The sequence below is a fragment of the Ranitomeya imitator genome, chromosome 1 (genome assembly GCF_032444005.1).
Source record: "Ranitomeya imitator isolate aRanImi1 chromosome 1, aRanImi1.pri, whole genome shotgun sequence".
NCBI classification, from domain to species: domain Eukaryota; kingdom Metazoa; phylum Chordata; class Amphibia; order Anura; family Dendrobatidae; genus Ranitomeya; species Ranitomeya imitator.
This window is the reverse complement of record NC_091282.1, coordinates 1,190,749,653-1,190,761,847: the sequence shown is the minus strand read 5'-3', so window position 1 is coordinate 1,190,761,847 and position 12,195 is coordinate 1,190,749,653. Positions and strand designations below refer to the sequence as shown.

The 12,195-nt window shown below is 42.9% G+C and overlaps 1 protein-coding gene across 1 annotated transcript in view; it reads left to right on the top strand.

The window, feature by feature from the left end:
• Window positions 1-5,283: 5,283 nt before the first annotated feature.
• NSG1 (neuronal vesicle trafficking associated 1) overlaps window positions 5,284-12,195 on the top strand; it is an 85,721-nt gene continuing 78,809 nt past the window's right edge. Inside the window, exons 1-2 of the mRNA XM_069744835.1 lie at window positions 5,284-5,500; window positions 5,869-6,019. Coding sequence (XP_069600936.1) covers window positions 5,891-6,019 — 129 coding nt within the window. The 5' untranslated portion in view covers window positions 5,284-5,500; window positions 5,869-5,890. The remainder of the gene's footprint in view (window positions 5,501-5,868; window positions 6,020-12,195) is intronic.

Sequence of the window (12,195 nt, the reverse complement as noted above, 5' to 3'; positions counted from 1 at the left end):
CCAGTTCTCCTGTGAGCGGCCTACCAGAGGATTCTCCAGTTCTCCTGTTGGCGGCCTACCAGAGGATTGTCCAGTTCTCCTCTGGGCGGCCTGCCAGAGGATTCTTCAGTTCTCCTGTGGGCGGCCTACCAGAGGATTGTCCAGTTCTTCTGTGGGCGGCCTACCAGAGGATTCTCCAGTTCTGCTGTGGGCGACCTACCAGAGGATTGTCCAGTTCTTCTGTGGGCGGCCTACCAGAGGATTGTCCAGTTCTTCTGTGGGCGGCCTACCAGAGGATTGTCCAGTTCTCCTCTGTGCGGCCTACCAGAGCATTCTCCATTTCTCCTGTGGACGGCTTATCAGAGGGTTCTCCAGTTCTGTGGGCGGCCTACTGGGAGATTCTCCAGTTCTCCTGTGGACGGCCTACCAGAGGACTCCCCAGTTCTCCTGTGGGCGGCCTACTGAAGAATTCTTCTGTTCTCCAATGGGCCAGTCCAATCTTGCTCACCTCTGAGCTCCTGTCTCTGAGCTAGTAGGTGTTGTGCTCCTACAGCCATTGCACAGCATTACACGTTATGTTGCCATACTGTACAGTGACACATGGCATGAATTTGTTGGTACTTCTGGGATTATTGCTGGGCATTGCTGCTCAAATAGTAGTCACCCAATGAGCTGTGGATGATGGGTTAACGGCCAAGTAACATCGTTGTGTGTAAAAAACAAATGTCTCAATGGACTTCATAGTCTTGGTAACAATGGTGCATATAAGAAAACTACAACTGCATGTGATTGTTTGCGGTCATGACTCTGAAGTCCATGTAGGCAAATCTTTTTGTAAATGACACAGTTACTTGGCCGGTAACCCATCCTCCACAATGCTAAGCTCACATGGGTGACTACTATTGTGGCAGCAATGCACAACAACAAATCCCAGAAGTGCCAACAAACTGATCCTGTGTGTCATTGTACAGTATGGCTACGTGTCATGCAATGGCTGTGGGAGCACAACGCTGCAGCTCATAGGAAAGTATTATGTAATTCTCAGGTCCAGTGCATTGCGGCAGTCAGACTGAAGGTCAGTTTACAGATTTGTTAAACCTGTATCTTTCTCTATAGGGCATTACTTATGTTCTAGTATTTTGTAGTAAAATGATGACTTCTGGCTCTTATGCCGTGCGGGAACTAGCAGTGGCTGAACTGGAAGCTTGTAGACCTCAATGCAAAATCTCCATCAGGGATCCAACAATCAAAGGTCTTTAATGGGAATAGTTTTTTTCATATGGATCAAAGGGATCTTTTAGGACCCCATAGGCTCCAGAGCCCGGGGTCAATTGCAACCCCTGTATCTGGTAACTAGCATGTCTAATGCTCCGTCCCACACTGCATAGGAGCCAGAAGTTATCCTTTCTTACCATTGCCCAAATAAACACATAAGGATGTATGGGAGACTCTATATTGAATAATTAGGATGAGTTTTACTCTGTATTTTTGGCTATGTTTGGAGCCTCCATAGCAGACATTTAATGAGAAAAATTGTACTGAAAGGAGTGTGCCTGTCATTTCAGGTGACTTTTCAGAAAAAGCTGAAGTGTGAAATAACTATTCGTGGCCATTGTAAGACTTGTATCCTGCATTTTTCACCAGTTTTCCCCTCGGCATGCTTTATTTTTAATGTTCAGTTGTCTCTGAGCTAGTAGGTCGTGGCTAGCTGCTGTGATGTCTGTCATACACAGTCCACACAGAGAGATGGGGGATTCCTGCTCTTCTTATTCTATGTAGCACATGTTCAGAAGCAGCAGTAGTGGCATGGATGACATTATACACCAGTACTGAGGAGTGTGCCTGTGAATCCAGCTCTGGACTGAGGAAAAACAGTTTATTGGAGCTGCAGCACTATCTATCTGTGTCTTACTCTGTTGAGTGCTCATCATTTCTCCTCCTCACTTCTCTCCATACAGTATAATAGAAGGAGTAACCCAACACCTCAATTTGCTGTAAGTCTGTTTTGCTTTAACCACTGGCGGATGCAGACAGAAGCGGTCCCCTGTGCAACAACAGTGTATGGCTATTTCCAGTCCAGTAGCTCAACATAATGCACATTCACATGTGTTATGGAGGTGCAAATGAGCCTCCTGACCTCTTGAGCCCCTGTGCAGCTGTACAGGTTGCACCATTTGTATGTCCACAAGTGCTGAGGCCTTGAGCAGGTGGGGGGTGGTCCACTCATCATCAGGGACACTGGTGCTTTAAGTTGGCCCGGCACCCACGAGTGAGTTCCCCCGCTTGCTCAGGGCCCCAGTACTTGCAATATTCACCTCTTCCTGTTCCACCACTGCGATGTCTTACGCGTCCTCTTACTGTGACGTTCAGGTCAGAGTGCGCGATGATGTGACTACTGTGTGCCCTCTGCGTGAGCAGTCACAGTGCAGAGAGCCGGAAGACGGCAACGCTGAGGACTCCGGAGCAGAACAGCGGGCAGCGAGGAGAGGCAAGTATTTCATTTTTTTTTTAAATATTTGGAGCTTCTTTTGGGGCCAATTACATATTGAGCAGTATATGGGGCCCAATATATATGAAGTGCAGCGCCCCAGAGACCTGGTCGTTGCAGTATGACGCTCTGCCACTAAGGGGAGTGATGGTACGTCTGATCGCACTAAGGAATTCTCCTGACCAGGTATCACCAGCACACATTACACTTCACACTCCGGCCACTAGGGGGAGAAAAAGGCTTTATTTATTGGGCCACTCCTCACACTGGTAAAACTAGGGGTTGGATAGAAAGTTAGTCAGAAACTGACTGGGTTGGATTCAGGCAACATCCCGTGGCAGGGGGTGTTGCAGGGAGAAGACACGGGGGGCCCTGTCAGGCGTGGGAACCTGGCAGGTGCCTAGCGAACAGAACAGAACGTAACGGAATCGCGCCTGCACCTCCTTGCGGCGGTATCCTAAGAAAGAGACAAGAAAGGAAGGATATTGTTGAACAGTGTAAACGAGATCTAGCAAAAAGGAGAGCCAGTAGGAGTCGTGCCGTGAGACCGAGGCAACATCCTACTGAGGCGTGTAGCCGGTGGCCGGAACACCGTGGGAGTAACTGACTCTAGGCCTTACTTCAAACTCCGCAGGACAGTTAATTATAGGTTGGCTGTCTACCTTAAATTTCCTAAGAAGACATAGGGGCAACATTGGGAGAGGGGCGTCTCTAGGGTCCCGGAAGACCTCCAAGCCTTCCCGTCATACGGGTGCATCCTAGCCAAAACATACTGGGGGACGAGAAACTAGCAACATCTGGAACTAAATAGAGAGAAAGCTGTAGAGAACGAACGAACGAGAACAGCAGTTGTGAGAAATATATGGGGCTCATTCTGTATGGATCATTATATGGGGCTCATTATTCTGTATGGAGCAATATATGAGGTTCATTCTACTGTATAGAGAAATATATGGGGCTCATTCTGTATGGATCATTATATGGGGCTCATTATACTGTAGGGAGCAATATATGTGGTTCATTATACTGTATGGAGCAATATATGGGAATCATTATACTGTATGGAGCAATATATGGGAATCATTATACTGTATGGAGCAATATATGGGACTCATACTGTATCGAGAAATATATGGGGTTCATGCTGTATGGAGCATTATATGGGGCTTATTATTCTGTATGGAGCATTATATGGAGCGCTATGTGGTGCCCATAATACTGTATGAAGGACTATACTGCCCGGTTTCTAAGCTATTGATATCACTCATGTAATGTAAGAAGCAAGTGAAATTTGTGGCATTGTACTATACCTATATTTCTGTGCTGTATCTGTGCATCATGAATTCTGGTATGTGTTAAAGGAGCCCTCTGAGACTCTTTTGCCCAGGGCCCATGAAAACCTGGAGCCGGCCCTGTGTCTGCCCATAGCTTTGACCTAGATGGATTTAAGCTGTTTTTCTGAGTGACTGATGAGTTCAAGAGGCAGGGTGGCTAGAAGTGGCTCCTAAGTGGACAAAAAAAGAAGAAGAATTCTCTTATAAGACATATTAAAAGTTCCTTATTCTCTCTACTTGATTTATGAAATGTTTCTTGAAATGACTGTGACTATTTAAAAATTACAGACACCTTGTTGGAAACCCATGAACCTTTTAGTAATTGAACACAGTCCATCAGGCTCCAGTGGTGTCCGTCAATCTACTGGTTTGACACAGCATCAGGGCATCTGTTTCCATTACAACAGAATCTGACCACTGGAGCTTTAACAATCCTGAAAGCAAAGGGGACATAGTGCTGCTCTTGTATTGCGTTGCTTTTTATTGTGCCCCTGTATGGTGGCACTCCCAGCCACCTTACTGTGCAGGAAACTTCAACCAGCTCCATTCTTTTAATAGAGTTCTGCTGTATGTCCTATGAACTATAGGAAGCTGGCAGGTGCTGCTGTGCAGGGAAACACAATGGTAGGGATGCAATGCTAAACCAGCCCCGCGGCCTCTTCATTTTCATGTCCCAGAGGTCAGACGACCACCTATTATAAGATAATGGCAAGTCTTAGCAATATGTCAAGACTGTATAGGGTAAGAATACCCCTTTAAGTGTCTGTGCATGTATTTCTTTAAAAAAAAAATAAAAATATATATATATATATATATATATATATGTCACAGCATTCACCTGATGGACCAAATCCTTATGTGTGCAGACGTATGTCTGCCTAGTACTATGCCTTGACCCAGGGGTGGACATATCATTGGTGAAACCTGGGTCCAAGAGGTGACGGGCCCATTACCACCTCCGAAGCAGGTGTAATTTTGCATTTTCATGAGCTATCGCACTGCAGCGCAGGGCCCACATAATATTGTGCGCTTTTCTGCCTGTAGCCACCAGTGACTTGACCCTAAGATCTCATGCACATGGCGGCATCATGGACCTGTATATAGGCCCATACTGTAGCTTCGAGTGCCTCCAATTTTATACACAGGCGCATAGTGAATAAGTCAGAGGAACAGCAAACGATGAGGTGGGCGCAAAACAGTTGGAAAAATCATGATGTCCGTTTACTCTACGCCCTAGGGACCTAATGATTTCACCTCCTCCTACGACAGCAAACGACAACCCTTTTTGTCTTCTCGACCACAGCAGTCCTGAAAGAGTTAACCGTGATTGATTATTCCACAATATTAACACCCAGAGCTCAGGCAGGACCTGGGTAGAAGGTGCTTGAGATGGGGATGGGATGATGGTTTGCACCAGTTACAAGGGAGGGACGGGAGGAGGAGGGGAGGAGGAGTTGATGGTGGCCTCCAGGGGGCTTCTTTGTGTTGGATTCAGCGGCAGCCTCTAAGCTGCAAACCCATGGGTCCATGCAAATCTAGCTATCAGTAAGTGTCAAGCCCAGCAGCACCCTGTCTCCAGCTCTCATCTGCAGCTGTCCACACAAAGACCCTCAATAAGCTGTAGAGCAACCTAGAAAAGCCCCCACCCTACAGATAAAGAAGAAGGTGACCAGCAGGTATCTCATCCCATCCTCCCCTGGTGAGTAAAGCATCTTATTTTTTTATCCGACGATATCTTGGAGGCCATCAGTTGCAATCTGTCCTGATGATCAAAAGGCTTTTGCATTATTAAACAGTAGCAATCTGCATTATTTCCTGATGGGGATGATGGTCAGGGTGGCATTACGTCTGGCGCAGCAGCCAAAAGGGGCAACGTTATCTTCTATCCTCCCAGAATATTTTGGAAGCAGTTTTCCCCCTCCTCTCCATCTCCTCGTTCCTTTTCTTTTGAGTTACTGCTTTTGTTCGGCATCTGAGGGGGGGGGCGCCTCGTTACTGGAAGTCATTGTACCCATCCCTGGTGGCGTTGCCTTTTGCTGAGACTTTACGCTTTGATTTGCTTCGTAGGGGCGCCGAATAGTTCAACAGAATGGTGAAGCTGGGCAATAATTTTACCGAGAAGGGGACAAAGCCTCCTATCTGTGAAGATGGATTTGACACCATCCCATTGATGACCCCTCTGGATGTCAATCAGCTGCAGTTCCCACCCCCAGACAAGGTACGTACAGAAGAGGGGGCAACACAGAAAGGTGGGCTCCGGCAGGTGCAGCTCATCCATCCTTATCACACTCGGTCCGGTAGACAATGGGCGTCCGGCTTGGGGGTGGTAAATTGGCATTAGCTTAATTTCGTACATTGGGTGTCTTTTATTTTTTATTTTATTTTTGCAGCAAAATCCGCGTCGGCCAAATGGTTGCTCGAAATCAATAGAAAAAAATACAAATCGCAGGACAAACGTTTCGCTTTCTTTGTTGCTTTTGTGGCTTTTTAAAACCAAACCCCAAAATTCTAGGTAAAGAGTACTTTTAATATACATAATCCTATAGGGTAAAAAAAAAAAAAACTGCAAAAATACCTGAAAAAATACTGAAAAGTCTTAACATCTTCTTCCAGTGTTGTCTCTTGCGTCATGTTATTAGATACAATGGATCTTATAATAAATGATCTGGCTCCATGTTACCTAATCTCCAGATCTGAGATTATAGTCATATGCCTTCATAATTGATGTCAATTTACGAGCTGAAACCATTGTTAATAGGGTTAATATCCAGCTTTACGCAGACCCTGAATGACATATATCTGCAACGTTATATTCTCCTTTTTTCTACGCTGGTGTGATTGATTACCTGTCATCCCAGTCGTGTTTGGATGCTACTGATTAGTATTATGTCACCCAGGTTGGGGAGTGCTGCAGTGCTTGGAATTGTGGTGTGTGTGTGTGTGTGTTACATTTCTTTATTGTTAATAGTTTATGCACTTATTATTATGCAAATGTTTCCAATTAAGTCAAAACATAGTTGTTCCTATTAAACTAATAGAAATAAATAATATATTTATTTATTTTATATATTATTTATTTTATTATTATTGTTTTTGTAATTAATAAAAAAAAATTAAGCCTAAAAAATATACACATATAATATATACAAAATAATATTAATATTTTTTAGAATTCATTCAAAACTAAATATTTTATTTATATAAAAATGTTAATATTATTATACATATATAATATCTAAAATAATATTTTTTTAATTTATTTTAAAAATATATGTATTATGTATGTATTACTAATATATATTAGTATAATTCATTTAAAAAATAAAAATATATACATAATTTGCATTATTTTTTTAAATTTTTTTTTTTCCTTATTTTTTTTTTTTACAAAGCAAGTGCCCCTGCTGTAACCCCCTTATAGGTTTTCACCATATTTCCCATCTTGTTTTTAACCTTTAGACTTTATCTACATTTGCTGTGTAGGTGAATACGATCTATGGTTCTCTGTTATCAGCCAAAATTCATTCCATTGGATTAAACTGACTGGAATATAAAAATCAGTAAATTATTTCATTAGTTATTAAAATACAGATAAAAATGTAAAAGGAGTACTAATCATGATAACAGTAAAAGTGCAAATATTTTTTTTGTTGATTCGTACTCCTTTAGAATTTTTTTACCAATATTTATTATGAATAATGGTATAATAAAATAGAGTATTTTACAATTCCAGGCGTCGGCCTTGATTTTTGTAGGTGTTACGTGATTAGCTTTGTAAGTATATTATTCTAGGAGCCAAATTCAGACTTTGGCCTTCGTAGGTGTTGATTAGCGACTGGAAGCCAAGAAAATCCCTTCCCCTCCATAATTACCTCCTGGAATCTTTACATCCATGTGACAGATATTAACATGTCGTGGTATAACGCAGCATTCCTATACGTTTCGGACTATTGCCCCTGCGACTTTGTGTCCATCATCAGTCCTGGCTCGTATGTGTCTCTACTGCACCATGATAATAATATTAATAATATATAATCGTCTGGATATTGCAGCTGGAATGCAGTAGGGGCCGGCCGGCGTCCTTATTTATAAAGCTGGTGATGTCACCCAGTGGTCTCATCATCGCCGATCATCCATTTATAGATACGGTGTCCAGCTACAGATGTCACAGAGCTCAGATTAGGTAATGCACTTTAACCAGCAGTCCTATGTAAACCCACAGAGCGCTCACTACGATAAAAACAGACGTGGCTCTGCTACATCTGTTGAATTCAGTGAGTCATGATGATAAAGGAAATGCTGCCGTACAGAGGATGATGATGATGATGATGATGATGATGATGACGACGACGTTATTTCTAATAAATATTATATTTTTTATGGAAACGTGTTCAGAATATGTGTAATCCACAGCTGTGCCATGAGTGTAGACGCAGGCTGCTATCTCTTGGTGGAGATCCTTAAGGAGCTCCTCTCACAAGGGCTACCTCTTTCTAAATAGATGTTGACCTGCCGATCAGATGATCGGTGAAGGCCCGCAGATGTGAAAGCTTCCGGCGATCAGTTGTGACTGATGGCAATCCTTGAAATGAATGGCCATCTATAGCATACCAAGATGGTCCCGGGCTATCAAAACAAGAGGCAGCTTTTATGTTCGGCTTTCCTCTCTGGCTCATAGACGGTGGTCCCATACCAGAGACGGTAGAGACCCGCTTCTATGAAGTCTATAGATCCTCCATAGCAGTGGCGTAACTAGAGTCCGATGGGCCCTAGTGTAAAATGTGGACCTTGGCCTCCATCTACATAGTAGTCACATGTATTAGCCATTGTTCTAAAATCTATAAAGACATACATATTGTTCCCTTCTCATAGTGTAATAATGTCCTTCATCCTGTACTAATGTCTCCCATGATGTGCCCCTTCCAGTAATAATGTTCACAATCCTGTGCCCCTTGCAGTAATAATGTCTATCAACCTGTTCCCCTTCCAGTCAGAATGCTCCCCATCCTGGACCCCTTCCAGTAACAATATCCAACATCCTTGCCCCTTCCTGGTGTAATGTCCTCATTCTGGCCAGCTTTATTGTATAATATCACCCACCCTGGGTCTCTTCCTGTAATAATGTTCCCATCCTGTTCCCCTTCCAGGAACAATGTGCCCCATCCTCGACCCCTTCCAGTAATAAAGTCAAACATCCTTGTTCCTTCCTGGTATAATGTCCTCATCCTGGCCACCTTTATTGTATAATGCCACCCATCCTGGGCCCTTTTCCTTTAATATGTAATATGCGGTGCCTGTGACTGACACACTGAAGTCAGCAGCCAGTCTCTGAATGACTAGTGGCTTGAATTGCGGACCGGTGAAGGGACCAGGTGGGTTTCTGTGCATCAATACACTACAGCTGAATGTGTGTCCTCGAATGCACATCCAGGCGAAATAGTCGGTGAGATCGGCAGGCCCCCGCCCAGACATGAGCCCAATCACAGTCTCACCCTCAACGACCGCGATCGTTATGTCCTTGCTCCCTAGAGGTCTACTATATTTATAAAAATGTATAAACCCCCCGATGTCACCCAGATTTGTAGGCGTGGGTACTACTAATGGTTCTCTAATAGAATCTAATTAGTTTAAGTTCTTGCATTCCGCTCTTAGAGGCCATGTTCACACTAGCAGTATTTGGTGAGTATTTTACCTCAGTATTTGTAAGCCAAAAGCAGGTGAGGAACAATCAGAGGAAAAGTATAAGGCTGGGATCACACATGCGAGAAATACGTCCGAGTCTCGCATGGTAATACCTGGCACTGCCGCCATCACTCAGGAGCGGAGAGTGCGGCCGCATATCAATACATGCGGCCTCACGCTCCGCTCCTGAGTGCCGGCGGCAGTGCCGGGTATTACCATGCGAGACTCGGACGTATTTCTCGCACGTGTGATCCCGGCCTAATAGAAACACGTCACCACTCCTGTATTTGGTTTTGGCTTACAAGTTCTGAGGTAAAAAACTAACCAAATACTGAACAGCATTAGGGTATGTGTCCACGTTCAGGATTGCATCAGGATTTGGTCAGGATTTTACGTCAGTATTTGTAAGCCAAAACCAGGAGTGGAACAATTAGAGGAAAAGTATAATAGAAACATATGCACCACTTCTGCATTTATCACCCACTCCTGGTTTTGGCTTACAAATACTGACATAAAATCCTGACCAAATCCTGATGCAATCCTGAACGTGGACACATACCCTTAATATTCTACTCTTTCCAAGAGATCATGCATCGAATATTCAATTCCCAAACTAATGGCAGCCACTGCTGAGCCAATAATGATCACCTAGCTTACTGATGCCACCTCCTGCTCTTCTTTTGCTCTGTCAGTATATTTAGTTCAAGCATTCTATTTGTGAAATGCGAGTTTTAAGATTAACAGTATGGTAAAGGAGTTTTCCAGTACAGTTTGTTTAAAAAAAAAAGTACCCTATATATTTGTGCTTTACTCACCCTCCTCAGGTCCAGCTCTGAGGCTCCACCATTGTTCTCTGTGTCTGTTATTGTCTGCAGTGCTGACATCACGTCGACCGCGCTGTAGCGAATCTGCAAGCTCAGCAGCTGTAAGCAGCGCACGCCGTCTGCTCGGGCGGCCGCCGAGCTCCGTTATTGGCTGCAGTGCCGTCAATGTGACGTCAGTGCCGGAGACAATAACAGCCACCGAGAGCAGCGACGGAGCCTCAGTGCTGGATGATGGAGGACGAGTACAAAACGGATGGTTTGTTTTTTAAAAACAAACTGCAGGGGTATTCCAAAACAGAAAATCCCCTTTAAGGGTATGTGCACATGATATCTTTTAACCCCTTAACGCCGTTGCCATTTTCCTTTTTTTTTTTTTCATTTTTTCCTCCTCTTCTTCCAAGAATTAGAACTCTTTTATTTTTCCAATATGGCCGTATGAGGGCATGTATTTTTGCGGGACGAGTTGTACTTTTGAATGACACCGTTGATTTTACCATTTAGTGTATTTAAAAAACAGGGAGGAAAAAAAATTCAAGTGCGCTGAAATTGTAATTCCACAATTGTTTTTTTGGGTTTTTTGTTTACCATGTTCACTTTATGGTTAAACTGGCCTGGCAATATCATTCTCGAGGTCAGTAGGAGTATGCAGCTATCAAACATATAAAGTTTTTTATTTAAAAGGTTAAAAAAAATTCTGAAATTTGTATTAAAAAAAATACACGTTTTTTGCGTTTGTTGCCATTTTACGAGACCTGTAGTCTCCATTTTTCAGGATCTGGGGCTGGTGTAGGCTTATTTTTTCCTCCATTAGCTGATGTTTTTATTGCTATGATTTTGGGGTAGATATGAGATTTGATCACCTCTTGTTTCATTTTATTGCTATCATGTGATAGCCCCAAAAAATATAATTCTGGAGTTGTGTTTTTTTCCTCATTATACCATTTACCGATTTGACTAATTTACTTTACTTTTCAATGGAGAGGGTGTGATTTGAACTTTTGTGTCTTTTTAATAATTTTTCATATTTTGAAAAACTTTTTTTTCACACTTTTTACTTATTTAATAGTTCCCTTAGGAGACTTGGAGCTGTGATCATCCGATCGCTTGTGCTATACATAGCAGGGCTTTAACAGTGCTATGTATAGCAGAAATCAAGATCTGTTATGAACGCTGGCCAAAAGCCAACGTTCACAGGAGATTCACAATGACAAGCATTGGGGTCTTGTACAGACGCCTGTCTGTAACAACTAACCATCGTTGCCCTGATCACGTGATGGATGGATTTGTGCCAAATTTTTTGCCGACGCGCGATAAATTCCGTGTTAACTGGTTAACAGCCCCTGGTGGAGCTCCAACCCACCCATGGCTGTTATAGCATTGAATCAGCTGTCATGTGTTGAGAAAGCTGCAGCCAGCACCAAAGTAGGGGACATGATGTATGACGTTTATAGACATCATATGTTGCGAAGGGGTTAAACTCAGGCAAAAATCGCTGAGTTTTTAAAGCAGAAGGAAACTTTGGCTTTTTTTTTTCTGGAGCGCCTTTTCTTTATTTTTTTCGGTCATTTCCTGAGCTTTTTTTTCGATGATTTAAATTGACGAAGACTTTTTGTGAGGGTTTTTCCATGGTTTTTGTGAAAATCTTTTTTTACTGTCTTTTTCCGGCTGTTTTTTTTTTTCACTCCAATGAATAATGCTAAAGGTTTTATGAGCAAAAACAATGACAAAATGCTTCAAAAAGGCATAAGCTTTTCCCTTGACTTGTAAAATAAAGAACAGAGCATATTCTGAACACAAGAATGGACACGTCACTTCTAGTGATTAGCGAATATACTCATTACTTGAGATTTCCCGTGCACGCTCGGGTAACCTCCGAGTATTTTTTAGT